General features: G+C 39.8%; 3 protein-coding genes across 4 annotated transcripts; 1 reads left to right on the forward strand and 2 right to left on the reverse strand.

The window, feature by feature from the left end:
* Nucleotides 1–1,142: 1,142 nt before the first annotated feature.
* Nucleotides 1,143–7,693, reverse strand: LOC135473157 (trypsin-1-like). Its single transcript, XM_064752998.1, has 7 exons — nt 7,588–7,693; nt 6,987–7,090; nt 6,475–6,563; nt 5,268–5,542; nt 4,675–4,823; nt 3,048–3,102; nt 1,143–2,051 (listed from the first exon to the last, which is right to left on the reverse strand). The coding sequence occupies exons 1-7, from the start codon at nt 7,655–7,657 to the stop codon at nt 1,933–1,935; spliced, it is 861 nt and encodes a 286-aa protein (XP_064609068.1). The 5' UTR covers nt 7,658–7,693; the 3' UTR covers nt 1,143–1,932.
* Nucleotides 7,694–10,329: 2,636 nt separating this feature from the next.
* LOC135471739 (adhesive plaque matrix protein-like) lies at nt 10,330–11,476 on the forward strand. Its single transcript, XM_064751102.1, has 2 exons — nt 10,330–10,356; nt 10,700–11,476. The coding sequence occupies exons 1-2, from the start codon at nt 10,330–10,332 to the stop codon at nt 11,474–11,476; spliced, it is 804 nt and encodes a 267-aa protein (XP_064607172.1).
* Nucleotides 11,477–13,150: 1,674 nt separating this feature from the next.
* On the reverse strand, nt 13,151–17,820 carry LOC135473166 (trypsin-3-like). 2 transcript variants are annotated; one of them, XM_064753017.1, is made up of 7 exons: nt 17,684–17,820; nt 17,126–17,238; nt 16,587–16,674; nt 16,148–16,409; nt 15,035–15,180; nt 14,374–14,428; nt 13,151–13,341 (listed from the first exon to the last, which is right to left on the reverse strand). In XM_064753017.1, exons 4-7 carry the CDS (start codon nt 16,179–16,181, stop codon nt 13,238–13,240), a joined length of 339 nt encoding a protein of 112 aa, XP_064609087.1. In that variant the 5' UTR covers nt 16,182–16,409; nt 16,587–16,674; nt 17,126–17,238; nt 17,684–17,820; the 3' UTR covers nt 13,151–13,237. The 2 variants fall into 2 exon arrangements, with proteins under 2 accessions (XP_064609087.1, XP_064609080.1); XM_064753010.1 differs by lacking the exons at nt 13,151–13,341; nt 14,374–14,428; nt 15,035–15,180 and having other exon boundaries at nt 16,212–16,409.
* Between the last annotated feature and the right edge of the window lie 3,093 nt (nt 17,821–20,913).

A 20,913-nucleotide genomic window follows, 5' to 3' on the forward strand; every position in this document is an offset into this window, starting at 1 on the left:
TGCCTGATAACACTCAGTTTTTTTTGTTATATGGATGGAGGAAACCCTAGAAATTAGGAGTTTCCAGTGTAAACCTTTGGTAAATTGCTGATGAACTTTCCCAGAAGGCACAGACTTTGCAAGCGGCCTCATGAGCAGCTTCAACTGCATATTGTCACCAAGGCCATACAAGCAGTTATAGCGGGGAGGTCTTCAAACTTCCTATTAAGGTCGGATTGGAAACCACAACCCATGTATCCTATAGCCATTCAAAGACCTTCATACCACGGCCCGCTCCCCTTCTATAGTATTCAACGTTAACGAAAAGGGTAATATCTAAAAAGTACTTTATGTATTGAGACGATAGTTTGTTTTCATTCTCTTTTACAGCCAAGCTCTTTAGTTGTACCTTTTCTGACAGTCTTCCTACCAACTCAGTTTTATGATTACCTTACTGTTATACCAGTATCATATTTGTCAACATATGTCTCTGTGGATGACTTTGACAATGCAATAACTCACTGAAGGTGTGAACCATATGTGATATCAGATATCTTTAAATCAGATATATGATACATCATCCATTGGTCGCAGAATTATGTCTGATGTTTCCTAAATTCTCCTATATTTTTAGGAAGAATTTCAGTCTTTCTCCTATATTTTTATTTCTCCAACGTTTTCTCTTATATATTTGCTCAACATTCTGAGAGCTGCATTATTGCTGTATGATCGCTAGACTTTCATGTGTGATTTTCTGGTACCTGATAGCTGTTTTCCCAGATCTGTTGTAATTTAAAAACATACTTTTTAAGAATCCGTATTCCTTAAAAACTACCAGCATGGAGTTTGGCATTTCTTATATCAGCCTTCTGTAAGACGATTGTTATTTCTTTAATCTCAGATTTTTGGCTGTTAACTGCAAGCGCAATATTAACCTTAATGAGACTATGTCCTCCACCGAGACGATTTAAAATCTTTAGCCTGGAAATGACACTTTACTATTGGACTGAATGGGCTCCTATCTTATTTAAAACTTGCAAAACTGTAAGGAATTGTAGAAATTGAACCTTTACTGAATAATCCTGCAACCGTGCAATCTGTAACATTGGGTCGGTCTGTATTAGGTCACCCTTATAAATATTGTGTCATAGATATCAAAATATAACTCATAAAGCCATGTGCTTTATGAGCGTTATGGAGGATTTATGGACATAAGCCATACACCCCATTCACAAACACTAAACGAATAGTAAAGTGGATAAGGCTATTCAAAAGGTCCTGCGGCATGCATATACAACGATAGGCATAGCTTTAGCCATCCTATATTTTGTCGTGACTTTTTTATGTTGACACGTATTGACCAACGGCATACAGTATCATGAGAAGCATCAGAAGTAGGAACTCCGTAAAGACTCTAACTCGATCGCGTGTAAAATGCAATTGTCTGAGTTCTGTAAACAATGCCACGCACAGGCACACTCATGGGAAATCTGCGTAGGATCGTGATTGTCTTACTATGGCTAGACTGAAGATTATTGTACAAATTATTGCAATTAATCAGACCTAAAGGAAACAGGTGTGCTTCACTTAAAAGCAGACCAGGCCAGTTTTGGTTCACATGATTTCTCGCACGGTTATGGAAGTCTGGCGTCTAACTCTAATGTGGCATTCCCAGTACCTTATATACATGTCGATACAGTGAACTGCCTATAGCAAAAGAAAACATCGTCCAGATAATAACTCATGTAACCGTCTACGTAACTTTAAATCCATACAACAACTTGGGTTATAGTGTGTATGTATTTTTGGTTGCTGGGTAAGGCATACACATTATTGACTGAATCCAGTTCAGATTTCGGTGTTGAATCATCCCTTACACTTTATTCCGACCACTTTGTCCAAATCTGAATTGCCCGTACATTATTTGCATTTAGTTGCTGCCTGGGAATCTGTTTAAAATGGGTGACCGTGACGAGCCATCGTCTCTTTTATCCAGTTAGTGTAGAGAGAGGCGTCTGTGTAAACCCCTGGTTGCTTAGGCCGCGCACAGTCCACACCCCAGCTAGTCACACCTGCAAATAGAAATTATCTACTTTCTCAAAGGTAAAAATTATTATAAACAACAAAATAACATTCATATAATTTTTTCTTTACCCGGAAAGTGATTGCCTAGATAAGAATTGTTCGCGGATAAAAGTAACGATGTGTGGTAACCTGTATATTAGGGATGGAGGAAACTGAAGTGTCCCGAGTACATATCACTAATCTTTGGCAAATTTTACTGGGGAATTTTTGCTCGTGTGAAACACGTGGGTGATAAAACAAATGGTCTCCAGCAAAGTGGTTGTTAGTCCGAGTACAAACCCATGTTCAAAGTTGGATGCTTCACCTCTAGTCACAGACTCACTTTTCGCCGAAGTGCGGAGAATAGACCGCAGCGTGAATAAACGTTCCACTTACCTCTAGAACGCATTACCTCCTTCCCTGCCCATGGCCACACACAATTTTGCAATCGCAATCCAATAACGTATCGTTTCCCGCGAAAAAGCTTATGGGGACATTCCCAAAACTATATTCTTCAGCTTACTCGTATGGCGGTAGTCTTAAAACAGGGAGGCACCACTTAGCCCGGATGCTTTCTGCTGAGAAATGCTATTTGACTGTATTACCATCACATAGCTGTGAGTGGCGATGGGAAGGGGAGAGGTTATGAGGTGTGCTAAACCAACTTGAAGGGTGCGGAGTGCTTACATTCACCTCTGTTCTTCACCACTATGGCGAATTGTGGATCAACCATTATTATGGCGTATCTAAATATTTCTCAACCTGTTAGTTCTGACCTAGATGTTGTATAAGGCTACACGAGAGCCCCTTCGAACATGTATAAGACTGTACGAGAGAGCAAGGCCACCAATTGTTGGAGGCGAATCTTAAAATTTCTTATTCGAGAATAGCACATAATGGTACACCTTCCATGTGCCCTACAAAGACTAAAAGCCAAGCGCCTTGGCCGCTCCTTTCCTGGCGGTGAGTGGCTATGTTTAATCTGTGTAATTGTTCATAATTACCCATCATGTGATAAGAACCATCTATCTTGCACATCAGCGGTCCACCACTGTCGCCCTGAAAAAGACGTAGGCTTTTAGTTCGTCGTAGGTTCCACAGATGTAGTTCTGGCGATGCTAACTTCATAGCATGGGTCAGAAGGCCATTTGTTAACTACTTGTCGAATGACTCCGGACGTTCGAATTCATCAGTTATCGCAAAACAGTTGCGTAAGAATCCCGGGAGGCGAAGGGGGTGTTATAATCAAAAAATCCCTTTTTAAGCCAAACCATATTTTAAAAGAGAATTATACACTACGGTGTCGGTGCACAGAATATTCAATGCTCGCCTAATAGTTTGAAAAATTTATTAGAATCAGCAGAGACTGAATTGTTCAAACAGATCACCGAACTGCAGTTTTAGTGGTCACATATCGGTAAAGGCGACCATGTCGGTAGGTCTATTCAAATTTAATTTCAGAACTTTTGCAATTTGCAATATCGTTCCATGTAACTCAGCATTCAGGCGGTGTGAAAGTGAAGAATGTCTGTCTCCGAGAGAACCCGTAACGCTGTCAAACGATCTCCGTCGATAATATAACAAAGCTGCATTTGTCCTTATTTTCAAGAAGTCAATACAACTAAACGACTATTCTTAGAATATAGAGTTAATCATGCATCACAACGCTGGACAGGAATTCGCTGTGACCATTTATATACGTATTGTACCATACAGACACTTACACACACACACTTTGCCATGTGATATAGGATTGCAAGAAAAGCTGTAAGAAGTCTCCTTTGAACGCGTTTTTGACAGAAGTAAAAAATTTTGCTGAACACGTTGTTTCAGGTTTCCATATGACGCAACAAATATTTCATTTAATGTCCAGTTGATACGAGATTCAGTTATTGTATAATGAGGATTTTTCAATTTAACCGGATATTGTGCCAGTGTTTGAACATTCGAACACACATGGTGCGTATTTCTGCTGCACTTGTGATTAAAGTATGGAAGCGATTTATGAACTAATTTTGTGCCAAAATGTGCATGACTGAATCACAGGAAGGTATCTTTATTTTTGCCTCGCCTAAATCGCTCAAGTGTGTATACGACCACCAAAAATCTCAGAGCTTCTGGGGCCTCAAGCACGCGGTCACTAAGATTAACTAGTTCTGTTGGTAAATAATAACCCATGCAATGACTGTGTCCCTTGTACTTCTAAACAAAACCTGGATTCATCTATTTATTCGAATGTTGTTATATCCCGTATTCATGATATTCTGGTTTCCGAGATCTCAATAGGTATCGTTGCAGTCAAAGGTTAATACTCTGGCTAACCCACAGCTGGCTGTTGGGTTCTAACTGTGTTACGTTTAGTACAGAGCTTAACATTTCCTGTGAGGCAGTGAAGTGAATGTACGAAAAAAGAAGGCTTTAAAGGACGCTGCCTCGATAAGCCTGGTACCGAACAAAATTGGAATAGAACAAGTGGCATCAATGGTTCAAAGCCTGTTATTCTGAGCCTAAAACGCCACTTGAGTCAAACACATGCAGTACACCCAACACAGCCATGGGCATTTAAATGTTTATGCTAATGTATACAGTTTGTGAACGTGAAATATCAACTTTCTGAGCACTCACGCTTACCTGGCAGGTATCGTGTCCCCCATGCTCATACCCAAAGCACAGCATTGTCTGTGGCAAGTAATCGGAACCGTACCAGTCTGATCGTCGGCACGTGTCATCGCCAAGCAAGGGCAGGCGCACCTGGTTCAAAACGCTCCCATCAGATGAACCTGCAGCGTCACGCATACAAAATGTGTGATTAGTTCGCGACGCGTGAACATTGCAAGTCTTGATGTCGTTTCAGCGTTAACAAACCAATTACCCACATACTAGATGAGTACAATTGATGGTCAATTCAGCTTGGACCCGAGTTGCCATTGCGCGGGAAAAGGTATACCCCATCACTGGTAGGAGTACTTTATTCTCCTGAATGACGGCATGTTTCCTTTACAAAACTTACAAAACTCACAAGATACATACCAATGCAGTGAATAAATCAAATGCTTTATAAGCACATTTCATTATTCTTCACATAAAATGGTTCAAAAATATTGAACTGGCTTGGATTAAATCCATGTTTTTAAATTTTTATAACGCGTTTTCTATGTAAGGGGCGAGTAGGAATTCGATGAATTTGACTCTTTCGCGTGCAAGCATGTTAAACTGATACTCACCATGTGTTTCACCCCACCCTGCGACCACACACACATCTCCCCGCCTGAGTCTGTTCTTGCTGCCGTCCGGTAAGCAGATAGGGCTCACGTGGGTGTTATACTGTACAGGATGTTCCAGAAGTAAAAGTGCGATGTCATTTTCAGTGGTGTCAATGTCGTAGCTAGGATGCATCAGTATTTGCCGGACTCGAACCTTCTGTTCCGTCGAGTCTCTTCTGCTCATGTGAAACTTACCCACGTAAGCGTCCCAACGCGAGGCGTGTCTGCTGATATTCCTGAAAAACGAACAGGTAACGTTACACCTACATGTTGGCCAGTGGTGAATTAATGTATTAATGGGAAGTGTCACTACATTGTCCTTGATAACCTGCATACTTACGAAATGCTCTAAAACCAGACTACCATCGAGGATAACCATAGAGAACTAAAATGTTTACAGGATTAGGTTTGAGCCATGGTTGTCATCTTCGGATTAATGACGTCAAATAGAGATGGAATATAGGTGCACTTCGATATATTACTTTATGAGAAGGGGATGACAAAATCAACACTGTCTTTTCTGTCCAAGACAGACGACGTGTCATGACATCTTATCTTTTTATATGTGCCATTTACTTGGCAAATGCCTTAAATGCAGCCTGGCATTAACATTTTGCTGAATGTCGCAGCTTTGGGAAATTTGAAGATTCCAGCTTAAAAATTGATTTATTGAGTTACCAATCAGAAAAAATAGCTGTGGTCATTTAGGTCTGTGTCCACTCCTATTCCTGAATAACGTAAGTTATATTATTTGTTCTCATGTCTTTCAAGTATAAGGTGATAAGTCAAAACACCTGCACGTATTTGTCAAGCAAACGTTAATTCAGAACTCAAATTGTGGTTAGTACGCTCTTTTGCGGTAAAGAATCAGTGTGCAAATTTTAAACGTTCTGGAGCTAAACATCTTAATTGTAGCTGCGTTCGATAAATACGGGCCATGGCGTCAGTATATACTGTAAACGGGTGAGGCGTCATTACTGTTGTTTTGGGCACCGTTGTAATAAATATGCTTTGTGCCACAATACCGTGATGATATGAGTAAAAAAATTATTTCTTTTGTTTGTGGTCATAGTTTTCGTTTTAGCCTTGTATTTACGAAGTATATAGAACATTATGAGTTTCTAGAGATCCCTACGTTTTATGCATGCGTTACAGACATGTCACTCACTCATCAAAGCAGTGAGAAGCCGTGACCACCCAGTATGGGTGTATGAGAGCTCCGCCACAAGCTTGTTCGCCCACCTCATTCAACATCACCTGCATACAAGAAACAGTATCTCATATCATACATTTTAAATCTTTTGATTTATAATTTCCAGTCAGGATTATCGATATATCGTATCTGCAAAGAAAACATCCCAAGAAGATTGCTTACAGTATGCCTTATGTAAACTTTTATTATGTCGAAACGTCAGTCCATACATTGGTACTTATTCTAAAACCTTCCTTTGTGCCCATATCTCCAACCATACAGGCCATAATTCAAAAGTAATGAATTCTCGTCTTCGTCATTTGTATGTATTTTGAATTTTCTCTTTAATTCACCTGTGCATGTTTACGGCGCATGGTGATTTTTTTCTGTGAGGTTTTTCAAAAGGACGTAGATAAAACTTGGTACAAATTGTAACTTCACATGTACTGACGTATTCAGAGATCATGTTTGTGTTCGCAAGAACCTACCAACCAGGGCCATGATCCAGGTACGGCCACGTGACCACCCACAATCCGCGAGAATTTCGGAGAAATGGCAGACTGGCCACACTGAGTAGCTGCCTCCAAGAGTCCTGTATACGACAGACAGAAATACGCTTTAAAATGTACATACAACCAAAGCTTCATACAATGAGTAAACATCACACGGCTGATCTCCTTAAAGAGAACCATGCTGCCATTTATACAAATTCACAGATTTTGTTAACTAACAGATTGGATTTATAGATATAACGGATCCCATTAAACATTAAACCGTTCCTGTTGTGAAAAAGCATTGCCTATACTGAAATGTATTCGCTGCTCCTAGAGCATCCGAGAGATGGTTTCAATGCTTGCTGATGAATACGGCGTAAGTGTGCATGTAGCGAACTGTTATGTCTGTCCATTAACGTGAAGTACTTGGGTGCAAAAGTGAATCGAACTATTCAACTGATGACCGTTGAATAGAGATATAATGAGCTAAGGCACTGGGTACATTTTATTTTGATTCTATATGTGTACAATGCGAAACACTTGCTTTTTAAAAACTAATCTCGTTGTCATTCAATGAATAACATGTCAAACTTACCAGCAGAAAAAGCCACGGTGAACCATATGTAGATCATGGTTGCGATCTTGACAGCTGTGCTCGCCACCATGAGCTGCACCCGTCTGATGTGTTTATCTTCTCCCCCTTTTCCAGACTACACTACATTCATGCTATACAACCCACGCTGAATATTATTGCGTTTGCTTGTTTGTGTGTACGTGTGGACGGGGGCACTTTTGACAACGTCCAGTTAATAAATAAAATATTCTTTTTCGTATAAAACAAAAATCTTAATTTTTTAACAATATACAGGTTCAGGTCAGCCAATAATAACTCATATATGTGTAGTCAAGGCCAGTTCGAGGCTACACACCAAAACTTAGTGCACGTATACGACGAGAAAAATAAATCCAAAAATAGAGGGCGTTGTTAAATCTGTTGGTTTTCTCTCCATGGGCGTAATTTTACAGCAGTCGTTGCGCATTAGTACAACTACATAGGTCTATGAACATTATATTCTTGCGTACCGCGTAAAACACTAATCACATAAAGTAAACAGATAAAATATAATTAAGGGCTGGGATAGCCGACCACTTCTGGCGATGCCCGTGGGAGTTCAGGGTAAGTACATATGTAGCGTACATGGTACTTAGTGGAAAAACACCATTATAACGCACACAGTTTTCGACCGTTGCTCAGCACAACTCATACTGCACGACATGCTTGTTGTATAGAGTACTGTTTGGCACAGATCCATACAGGGCCTATTTTTGAGCAGTAACGTGCGAATGCCGAAGGGTGACGTGGATGTGTACTGCATGTAGTCTGATATTGACTACAAATTATGGGATAAACTTGCGTTGTTAGCTTATGCCGTGTGTTGTCAATATCTTTCACTATGCTGTAAGAATCATTACATCCGTAATTTTCTTTAAGTAACGCAGAAAGGTTCCAAGTTATGTGGCTGACGTCATGCACTTCCCTCGTTTTCGACTCGCTGTTGTCGAAAGTATGTCGCACAGTTTACTATAGAGATGTAAATTTACGAAGGCAACAAGTACGTGTCTGTTTTGGAATTAATTTGCCTTAGTCCAGAGTTTGTCCCCTTTACTAATCTTGCATTAGTGTGCTTTCAAGGCGTCAAGGATGAAAGTGAAGTACTCCTGGACTCTTCGCTGATCAAATATGTCATATACCAGTGAAAAGCTTAATGTCAGCTTTCGAACAACATCGCTTGGTTGAGATTGGACTATTTTCCCCTGTCTTATGTCCAGTTATGTAAAGTTGGGTCTTTTGGCTCAGGCATTGACATTATGTAACCTTCTTATAGCTTTTGGAAAATTCTGTCCCCTGTGGCCTAGGACTATATCCTAACAAACACGCGCAAATGAGCGAAAGATCAGCCTGTATTGTAGCTTCAACCATTGAGTTAGGCCTAGATGCTTCATCTGACTTTCAGTTTCACACATGACTTAGCTGAAAATAAATTGAAGTTTTTCGAATGGAAGGGCTTTCTTGACACTTTTTTAGTTTTCGGTCACTAACAGTGGTTTTTCTATTCTTTTTTCTTCTTGTTAAGTCATGGAGGTAGACACAACTGCTCTTTTACTTGTACTGCGAAATGTTAATAAATAACGCAGTAACGCAGTAGTCCATTAGCAGATTTATAACTACATCACACTCGACTTAAACAAACAAAACAAAAGGAAACATTTATTGGAAAGAATTAGAAAGTCTACCTACACGTAGACCTACAACAAGTAATGTAAGATGCATCATTTAGCCATGTAAATTAGATTTTGAAATCATTATGACTCTTTTGTTAAATGCATATATTTTGCATATGGAGCTGATTTATGTAGTATCTCTTGCCAAGCTCTTTTTCTCACTTATTAAATTAGTTTTTAGGTCAAAACACACGAAAAATTTCACTTGTTATATATGTTATAAACCAGTTTATGGGTATCTGAAACCAGATAGAACGTGGAGAAAACCATGCACCTTTCTTCCCAGTTAGCTTTTGCAATGTGAATCACAGCTCTAAAGGTTATCCATCAAGTCTACCAGGCTAAGCAGCATGTTCTTCAGTTTTATTCATTGTATATGTTTACTCTCTGCGTCCTAAAATGAATATTACCGTACAGTTTAAAGGATAGTATATTTCCCTGAAAGATAACAGGATGTGAGACTGATGAAACATCATGGGCAGTTATAAGCGTACGATTCTTCCCATATATAGACATGCAAACAATGGAGAAATGCCCCATATACTAACACAAATATATACAGTTTTTGACAAATTCTTTGTTTACTGTTTCAGATACTGTATATATACGGCATAAAGTAAGGTATTAGATCAGGAGCCGGTTTCATGAAGCATACTTCGTGTTAAGTAGCCCTTAGCTAAGTGCACGTTATATCTCTATAACGTACGTTGCCATGGTAGTTAATGGCAAACTATGCTGAGTGAGCTTCATGAAACTGACTCCAGTTATTATTTGCTTAAAAGATGTACATGTTGGGCTATACCGGTACACTACGTTCGGTCTCAGGCTTTGCTTATTTCATGTTAATAAACTTCTAGTATTATGTATACTATGTAATTGTTCAAAGTGTAGTCCATCCTCTGTTAGGTAGATTTCCTCTGTACAGAGGTCATATCTTTTTTTAATTAATGACAATGGGGGAAGAGAATCTCTGTACATGGCGGAGTGGTTGACGTGCCAGAGCAAACAATGACTTATGAGCCTCTCACCCATACGTGAGAGGTACTATCATAACATGTCGCCGGTCCCACCCTACACAACGGTACAAATCACCCGCCCACCCTGTACAAAGGCATGAATCTCCCGCCCATTCTGTACATCGATACAATTAACCTGCCCGCCCTGTACAACGGTACAAATCATCCGCCAATCCTGTACAACAGTACAGTTCAGACTCCCACCATGTATAACGGTGCAAATTACTTTCACCCTGTACATCGACACAAATCCCCTGCCAATCCTGTACAACGATACAATTCACCCTCCCACCATATATAACGGTGCAAATCACCCTCCCACCATACATAACGGTACAAATCACTCTCTCAACCTGTACAACAGAACAAAATAACCCGCTTGCCTAGTACAAAGGTCCAATTCACCAGCATATCCTGTACAACGGTCCAAATCAGCCGTCTGTCCCGTACAAGGGTACAAATCACCCTCCCACCCTGTACAACTGTACAAATCACCCGCCCATTCTGTACAACGGTACAAACCACCCGCACACCCTGTACAACGGTGCAAATCACCCTTCAGCCCTGTACGACGGTGCAAATCAATGGCCTGCCTTGTACAGCGGTCCAAATCACCCGCCTGCCCTGCACAAGGGCCCAAATCATCCGCATACCTTGTACAACGGTGCAAATTACCCTCCAGCCCTGTACAACGGTGCAAATCAATGGCCTGCCTTGTACAACGGTCCAAATCACCCGCCTGCCCTGCACAAGGGCCCAAATCACCCGCCTGTCCTGCACAACGGTCCAAATCACCCGCCTGCCCTGTATAACGGTCCAAATTCCCCGCCTGTCCTGCATAACGGTTCAAATCACCCGCCTGCCCTGTATAACGGTGCAAATCACCCGCCTGTCCTGCATAATCGTCCAAATCCCCCGCCTGTCTTGCATAACGGTTCAAATCACCCGCCTGCCCTGTATAACGGTGCAAATCACCCGCCTGTCCTGCATAATCGTCCAAATCCCCCGCCTGCCCTGTATAACGGTCCAAATTCCCCGCCTGTCCTGCATAACGGTCCAAATCACCCGCCTGCCCTGTATAACGGTGCAAATCACCCGCCTGTCCTGCATAACGGTCCAAATCACCCGCCTGCCCTGTATAACGGGGAAATCAAGGACCCCTTCTGTTCACGTAAACAGATGTGAAAAGACACATATGTTGTGATACGTTATCTAAAAACACGCCCAGTTAAGACCTGTGCTAGTTTCAATAACCTAATGTCTTAAATGTCTTACTGAAGGACACGACCTCTTTAATCACGTCCCCATCGAACGATTCATTTTGATTCTTTTAATATCCTATATGATATTAGTCATCGCTAAAGTATTCATATAAAGTTTTAAACGCAATACCTTTTTTGTGATATTGTATATCAGGAATATCGCAGTTCAAGGTACGCCAAATCGCGCACACTGAGAAAATCGAAAGTGCCTCATGTCAATTTTATCATATCAATTTTAACCAATCAGAAGCGAGTGACTTCTGTAACCCGATAACGCACCTATTTCCGCGGCGGTCACCCGATCCTCTTTTTGCCTTTTAAACATATATGAGCCTGCGGTACGGTGACATGATATTATTTTTGCGGAGGTTTCTCTAACCTGTCGCATCCTATGGCTTGGCAAGATTTCCAGATTAAAAGTTATAGATTTAGCCAGTTACAAAGCTCGGCATACACAACGAAACTCCTGTGGCCATTTAGGTTTTTCCCCACTCTCTTCCGAAATAACTATGGTTCAATTATCTGATGTCTTTTCTTTTCATTACTGAGGACAAATATCAAAATTGCGCATTGCATAAAATTGCACCTTTGTGCGGGTGCAAGACCTGTACACATTTAGCATGCATTCCTTGGATAAGAGTTGGAAACGGAGGAAATGCATATAGCGTGACTGGGAAAGCAGAAAATCTGAGTGAACTCCTGTGATTCAAAGTTGTTACGAAACAGTATTCTCGACTCTTTTATGTCTTGTCGCATTAAATTGAAAGTTGATATCTAGTTTCATCATGACAGTTTCGAGTTTGTCCAAGTTTCTCAGTCGATGTCTAATTTATGGTTGTTTTTTTGTTTTTTGTTGAGTTGTTTACTTGATTGGTGTTTTACGCCGCACTCAAGAATATTTTACCACTGCGGCCAGCCTTACGGTGGGAGGAAAACGGGTAAACCACGTGCAGGTTCCTGGCAGACGTAGCTGTGATATGTTATGGACATGCATATACTACAAGTAAACCTACACGAGTTGATACTGCCGTACAATTAAGATTTCTGTGGCTATTATTCTGACAGCTCAGACCGTTAGGGATTATGAATTGCATAAATGCAATATTTCCATACTGCCTGTGGCTGTCTATGGCGTACATACTTGTACTGCAGTGAATTGTATTTGTAACGCTTGTTTAGTTTAGTTTGGTCAAGCACGCTACATACATATGTGATCCTTATAATGGTCTATATGATGGTTTCCCATCTTACATAAAGGTATGGAGATTGTCATCCGTTGACCTATACTAGTTTTCATGCATGCACTGTATTTTGGTGTTTGAGATACATGGCCCAACCTTGCAAGTTTACTGCGCTTTTTGGGTCTGACAATTCTGCATCACGAGTTTGTAAAAGTAAGGTATGACGCTGTGATTGGTCTCATATAGGGGGTATGGTGGAATGTTATTTCATTATACATGTAATAGCACATGTTTTTCTCCTCTGGTCATGACTGATACTTCACGTTCAACAAACGCTCACAGGTTCATTACTTTCCCTCTACAAACAGGCCTATCCAACTGCAATGCATAAGTCATAGAAAGGCTACATATGGAAGCAGAAACTTTATTGTCTTTCTTTATACACACAACTTAACGCTGAACATTGGTGATGTCGAGGTTCACTCGTGTTTAGATTTGCTTGCTTACAAATCGGAGTACTGCTTGATCCAGGAAGTGTAATTGGGCACCCTGGTGTAGATTCCTGGGCTGCGACGCCCCGCACACCCATAACCCCAGCTCACAACACCTGTGGCATGACAATATCATGTTGATATCTCAGTTTGACTTTTTCATATTTTCTAGCCTTTACCTTCAACGTAATTAATTCATTTGTTTATCTGATTGTTGTTAGAAATGATGAATTCATTGATACGGATACAGGGAGAGGTGCACGCATTCAGTCTCTCAGTTGTCTCAGAGCTGTTGACATTCGACAAGAACACATTGGTATGATCAGTATATTAATTTATTTGATACAACCTTCTGATATGACGATCAGTTATACGTTAACCAGATATATGCTATGTAACCACCAGATTATTCAATGCACATCCGTATGCACGCCTGCTTTGGCCTTTTCTTCGTACTTTACAATTCTTCAGTGATATGACCAAACGACGAGAAGTCCTTAGGTGTGTACACGCACTATGCACGAAAGCCCATGCCAACAAAGTGTTTCACCCACTAAAGTATCACCGGACACCTGACTGGACACCCCACACATTCCCATTTTAGTGACACCGGGTCAACCAGTCCTGTTCCTTGCTTTAACCTCTCAGTGCTGAGTGCTCAGGGAGGCAGAAACAAGTACCGCCTTTGAAGTCTTTGGTATGGCCCGAGCCGCATTTTTTCCCTACCGACTCGAGGCGGACGCTCTAACCATTAGGCCACCTAAGCGGTCTCCTTACATTGGTCGAAAGAACGTGTTTTATTTATAGTTTTGGGCACTGTGATATTTAAAAACCTCTATGTTATTTATGTTATACATGTATATAACACAAATCCTTCACTTAGTTTATTATGTGGAACAACGCGCATGTATATGTTCAGGGTATGACTAATATAACAATATAAAGTTCAAAATTATATTATAAATGTAGTTTCTGCTATTATTGTTATAAAGATATAACCTAAAAAGTTTCAGAGATATATTCATATATACACATGCATAGGTAAACAACTGATCAAACATAGTCAGTTTGCATACAATATTTTAACCTGTGTATTTCTTCAAATATTCCGATCTACCAAATGCTATACAGTCACATTATTTGCTTACCTAATAAGTACCATTTCCCGCCAGATAGCACCACCAGAGGGCCGCCGCTGTCACCCTGAATGTAGGAAAAAATGACACGTTTTCATATCCATCTGACGTAGTGTCCTTGTGAAACGTCGCATATAATCTTCCAAAGGAACAGCTTTAGTTGTTGTAAAATATACTGTACACAGCGACTGGCATTGACATAGATCATGGAATTGCAGACGGATGCTTGACAGAAATTCTTCCTTATCTCAATAGCTAAAAGTAATTGCCAATCCAGACATATGACAAACGAATGAGGTAATTAAGTGCTTTGTGTTATGTTCGTTTGATTATATATTAATTAAGAGTAATAGTATAATTAAGTGGTTTGTGTTATGTTCGTTTGATTTCCATATATATATATATATATATATATATATATATATATATATATATATATATATATATATATATATATATATATATATATATATATATGTGCCATTTTTGTTCTTGGAAATCAAACGAACATAACAGTCTGTCCAGTCTGGTGTCCGGTGATATTTATGTACAAATCTTTAGCATAGATGTAGGCCTATCATTAGAGAATAAATACTGAGATGTCTTGTCATAGTGGTAGTGGAGAAATAGGTGACAGTCTGGAAGTAAATCTGGATGTCCTATGCAACATTACCTGGCAGGAGTCTTTTCCACCTTCCTCGTATCCAGCACAGATCATAGTGGTGGATGAGACGCCGCTGACCCAGCTACTGCACTGACTGTATGAGATCACGGGTACATCCACCTCCCTCAGGCGATCTGGTAACGACCCCGCTCCACCTGTACACACACAGAGAATACGAATAATTATAAGTCGAAGTCGAATAATTATATGTCTTAATGTAGCTATTCCAGACCAAACGACATTAACATGATGCCGTATTTTTTTTTATCGACTCGTGATTATAAATTTTTAAAACTGTCTGTCACCTTACTTTCTTAGGTCAATTTGTGTTGTCATGCAGTGGATTAACTTATGTTTACCACTATCTTGTAACCATGCTGTCTGAATGGAAGGGTGAATGAACCATAATCGCCATTGTCTAACAGTTTATGACAGTAAAATTTCCAATGTTAAACATTAAAATCATTCTGTTTTCAAAGATGTCAATGTCTTGAAAATTGGACTACGACATATATGTGTTGGTTGTGGTAATCATTGTTTGAATTTAAATGCTGCAAATATATGGCAGGATTTTGACACGAAGGCCGGTAACATGCAATAGAGTCCCACACAATATGGCATTGACCACTTTATCAGCACTAAATAATATGTGAGGATGTCTTATTTGAGTTACAATGAATAGCTGTGGTCTGTAAATTATGGGCCTATCATGATTTTCGCAAGGTTTTAAAGTGAAAACTTACTTCATTTTTTTTTTTTTTGATTGGTGTTTTACGCCGTACTCAAGAATATTTCACTTATACGACGGCGGCCAGCATTATGGTGGGTGGAAACCGGGCACAGCTCGGGGGAAACCCACGACCATCCGCAGGTTTCTGGGAGGACCTTCCCACTTACGGCCGGAGAGGAAGCCAGCATGGTGAGAGGCTCCTGGGTCATTTACGCTGCGCTAGCGAGCTAACCGACTGAGCACGGAGGCCCCAACTTACTTCATTGCTTGTGAAAATTGTGTCAACATGCATCATTTATCCAAACCTTACAGAGGGTTACAATTTCAAAGAATCAAATGCAAACGCTGTATAAAGAACTGGAAACATTGTCAGAGGTGTTGTGATATCTTACTGGACATGGTTCCCCATCCGGTAACAGTGGTCATGGTGCCTGCAGGGAAGTCTGTGGTGCGATGCAAGCTGGGGAAATAGTATCGCTGAAGGACACTGAGGACGACAACTCTATCATAGCAATGGTCGTTGTTTGAGGGTGTTAGAGTTGTAGTTAACGTGGAGTGTTATCTTGGAGATGCTGGCGGTGACTTGTCCGGAATCAGTGGTCGAGCGACTGTGAGAGCCTAAACACCAGACTGTATCTGCTCGGTTTGCTGGCTCTGAAAGCAAATTTAGGAGTAGCGCATTTTGTTTAACAAAAAAGGAACGTGTTGCTTTGAGGCGAATCTTCAGAATATTCCACAAACCACATTAACTGGATAACAACATTGCTGGAAGGTGAAGATTGTGATGAATGTGATGGTGATTGGGGGGTGGGTGATATCAATGTAACTGACCTGCTGACACAGTGAGCGGCTGTGATGGCGTATCTGCTGAAATGAGGGTCGCTCCGCAAATGTGGGAGCCACTGGACAACAAAGACGCCTGCGAAGAAACAGTAAAACTGCTTTTCTTCTTTTTTTTTTCACAAAGGAGCGTTGAATTAATTTGTTGTCCCTTTCATTATGACTTAAGAAATGGAATAATAACCTAATAATGTAGGCCTATACAAAGCAGTAAAAATCAAATAGGAAAAACATTGGTAAAAGCATTATTGTTCTTATCTCATGTAGCAAAATGGATATGGAAGTCGAAACTTGAAACTTGTTGAACCATAATAACACATATGTATAAATGAGTCTTAAAATATCTACAATAAACGTGTACATCACATATCTATAACTGAGAATCTAAGAAAGTGAATATTTCAAATAATGTAAAATCAGGTAAAAAGAAGAGAGAAGTTTACAACCATGTTGTTTTCCAGGCGCATGGTGAGTGTTCGCTTCCAAAGTCTGACTGATATTGAAACTTAAAGACCAAGCAATACACTCACCATCCATGGATACGTGTGTGCCGTTGCCTCTCTTCCCCCGACAATAAACGGGTTTGTGCGAGGAATGGCGGGCACTCCACAGTTGTTATTGGCAATGCGTTGTACAACTCCAGCTGTAGTCAAATATGTAAGTATACAAGAGTAAGTATTTTAGGATGTTTGTTAAGTACAATTAGTGGTTGATTGGTTGAGCTAAGCGTTGTATCACGTTCACAGTATGACGAGAAGATCATGTTGTATACAACATGCAGAATTTGAATGATGTTAAAAAATTTAAAACAAATATATTAAAGGTTTGTCGTGGATTCTCACTGTATAGCTGAAGAAAACTGAAAAATTCCTGCATAAGGAAATTTGTTCATTTGAAAAGATTTCAATGGATGTGCCCGTCATATGTTAACTGATGTCTCAACGTTATGGCCCCGCTCGACAATACACCGTTCGAATTGTCACTGTCAACCGGCTGTTCCACACCAGTTATGTGTGATCTTACAAGAATAAGCACACTTCTTCATTAAACGGTGATGAAGTATCCGGTAATACACTATGCCACCTCACCATAGCTCATGGCCACAATGGCCGCCAGCACACACAATCGCATCATCTTCAGAGTAAGCCCTCAGCTCTGCTATGAGGATTGGCAGCTAGTGCTCCACACTTATAAATAACCAGACAAATGTTTATCTCTCTTTCTGTACATTTAGGACAATGGCGTAATAACGTGTGGATCATCTTAAAAGGGAGCACAGCTTCAGAATAGGTCATTTTTATGTAAATGAAGTACATATTTAGAAACACTATATCAAGGTGTGTACTCATTGATAAAGGTTTATGAGCTTCATTGATCCGTGCGTGTATAAAATGTAAAATTTGTCAGCATAAATATTACCATTCACATTACTGAAAAGTATGGACGTGTCAGTCACGTGACTGCAAGACAGAAACGTGTCGTAAGAATTGCACTCAAAGGCCTGTGGGAATCGATCAGATGGTCAAGCGCGATGATATTTAAGCGTGTCTATATACTGGCGCTATTGTTGCCTGCCAGAGTTTTATTTTGCGTAGTGCCCATTTTCTGGTGTTACACACCTTTTATCACCCCTGGTTTTGAATAAGTTCACATAATACCTTGAGACTTCATGTTTTTACCAAAGGAAATAGTAGCAGTAGACAGAGTCTAATTTATTGGCTTCTACCAGACAACAAGAATGACTATTCCTTCTCCTTTTATACAGAACAGACATGACCCTTTCCGGCCTCACACGTTCGGGAAATTTGCATATTACCCTACAGGACATAGAATTAACGTTTTCACGCGTTTCTCAATATCACATATCTAAAACTTTGTATTTTACCATATTTCTGTGAAACATTCACAATAATCCCTATAAAAAGCAAATATACACAATATACATGACCTACTTATGTGCCAAGAATGAATAAATGATAATGGCTTAAGGCCACATCGGCAACTTTTCAGCCATATTGTGACGATATGTGCTAAGAAAGAGCAAGCGCAAGAGTGCTAATTTCTTTCTATTTCTGACAGTCATATAACATATAACAGTCCCGTATGCATGTAGGGCACTGCATATAGAGCACTACATTTGACGTTTCTGTAAAATGTCACTGAGCTTGGAACATTTTATTGACATCAAAAATAATTAATTGGACACTAACTTTTCCAGGAAAGTGCAAAATGTTCTTCCAGGAATATAAAGGGCTTGTATTGTGTCTTAATCTGTGTCCATAGTTGGGGAATTTAAAATAGTTCTATATTTTCTACCCAATGTAATTGTTTTACAAGAAAATAAGATGGAATTTTTAAGGATTTGATAATTTTGTAGTCTTGATTCTGTATGTTGTGCATATAATATGTGCTTTGGGGGTCATTTTAATGGGTTGGTTGTTGTCCTGGGTAAATAGACACAAAGATGGAGTGAAATCCAGATATCTTAATCATAATTTCACTTGTCATCGGTTCCGTTCCAAACTGATAGCTTCGGAGGCCACGTTTTTTCCTAGACTTCTAGTCGACATGAATGTTGCCAATTTATTAAGATTCCATAAAGGTTTGGAATCTGGTGTCGCCTTACATGCATCATTACTGTACACATCTGACGAAAACAAACTACCGCGAAATCGAGATTATTTCTGGTGCCAATGCATGTCCTAAGAACTGTCCCTCGAAATTGGACAATACGCAAAATAAAGCACTTGTGGTCAAAAGATAGCGTCAAGTAGGTTATTGGTATTCGCTTGAGGTGTTTGATCTTGGTTTATACGCCCGGTAAGCGGTAACCTAATAGACCGAGGGCTAAAGCCCTCCGCCTATTATGTAGCTGCTTACCAGGTGTATAACCGCCTCAAGCTCAGTTGATAACCCTTACGGACGCCTCAAGCTCAGCTGATAACCCTTACGGAAATACTGATATCAAGATCGTGTTGTTTTGAAGTACCGTCAGGATAAGACAAATCTGCAGTTTCTTTTGAATTCACCAAAAGTTGATTAAAGAATCTGGAATTTGACTTGGATATCATGTCCTTCCTTGTTATCATTGAAAACTAGTGTTAATCTAATTCTAATGTTAATATTACCAGCTTTATTTATTATTCATGTCATTATTTCTTACATGTTCCTTTAGGAATTGGTGTTTTAGGTTGTTTTGGGAATGGGCCTTGTGTTTATTGACTTGAAACTCCCCTTCATGGTCTGAGTGGTATGTAAATACAGTGGATTTGATGTTTAGATCGTGCCAGTAGTAAAGCTTGGGTGACAAGAAATGTAAACATTGTAATGATACTTAAGTGTCTATTTTCAATCGTATTTTAGAGGTAGTTTGGATCTGTTTCAAGCTTAAGCGAAACCAGCAAAAAATCTAATTTTTGTAAACGTGGGTGATGTCGTTTATGTAAATAAGGAAGACAATGGATCAAAAATGGACACTGGTGGACTCCACATTAGACAGTGGAATTAAGATGCAAAAAGAACATTTTTTAAAGAAACGGTCTGAAGTTAAGGGTGCGATAAGCGGCTTCTGAACCACGTACAAAGAATAAGCTCTAAAGCAGAAATGTAGCAGTTCAAGTAAGAATATGTTGAGGTCAACTGTATCAAATGCTATGGATAAGTCAAAGAATGCACCAGTGCTGTAGTTCAAGTTTCTTTTGTTTATGCTAGTACACAAGAAGCGCACGTGTGGAGAGTATAATTGAATTGGTTGTCCTGAAAGCAAACAAAGTGTCGCACAATACATTGTTAGTCTCATTGAAGTGTGTTACTAGTATTACATGACTATCCGTTCAACAATTTTACTCAGTAAAGAAACTGAATTATGGTTCTCATATTTGTTTAGACTTTTTTGCGTTACCTGTTCTTTATCTGTTTCCAGATCATCTGGGAATATATACCAGTTGTAATAAACAGATTCACCGAGAGAGCTTAGAGCTTGGAGATACATAATACATTACTCATTTGTGCAGAATCATACTTTTCTGTCAGACTGAAGGGACTGAATGTTTGGGAGAGAGTTATGATGAGTGAATGTCGCTTGCGTCTATAGAAATGAAAGTACAGATGTTCATTAGCTGGAATTTTAGATTCCACTCCAGATGCAGCGAAGTTAAATTATTGGCAAGTGAGGACGAATCATAGGTAAAATTATTATGACGGGAACACGTTTTAGAGCAATTCTATAAGTTAATCCAAATACAGTTGTGTATTTAATATCATTAGTTCACAGATATTCCAGGTATATGTGAATTTAGGGTATACGGAATTTACTTTG

The sequence above is a fragment of the Liolophura sinensis genome, chromosome 1, assembly GCF_032854445.1.
Source record: "Liolophura sinensis isolate JHLJ2023 chromosome 1, CUHK_Ljap_v2, whole genome shotgun sequence".
Lineage (NCBI taxonomy): Eukaryota > Metazoa > Mollusca > Polyplacophora > Chitonida > Chitonidae > Liolophura > Liolophura sinensis.

Coding starts and splice junctions, on each gene's coding strand:
- LOC135473157 (XM_064752998.1), bottom strand. CDS start 7,657: ATGGTGGCGAGCACAGCTGTCAAGATCGCAACCATGATCTACATATGG. Junction 5,543..6,474: donor GCTTCTCACTGCTTTGATGA/GTGAGTGACATG, acceptor TTCGTTTTTCAG/GAATATCAGCAGACACGCCT. Junction 3,103..4,674: donor GGGGACACGATACCTGCCAG/GTAAGCGTGAGT, acceptor CGTCTTTTTCAG/GGCGACAGTGGTGGACCGCT.
- LOC135471739 (XM_064751102.1), top strand. CDS start 10,330: ATGTCGCCGGTCCCACCCTACACAACG. Junction 10,357..10,699: donor CGGTCCCACCCTACACAACG/GTACAAATCACC, acceptor CCAATTCACCAG/CATATCCTGTACAACGGTCC.
- LOC135473166 (XM_064753010.1), bottom strand. CDS start 17,729: ATGATGCGATTGTGTGTGCTGGCGGCCATTGTGGCCATGAGCTATG. Junction 16,675..17,125: donor CACACACGTATCCATGGATG/GTGAGTGTATTG, acceptor GTTTCTTCGCAG/GCGTCTTTGTTGTCCAGTGG. Junction 16,410..16,586: donor GCCGCTCACTGTGTCAGCAG/GTCAGTTACATT, acceptor ATTTGCTTTCAG/AGCCAGCAAACCGAGCAGAT.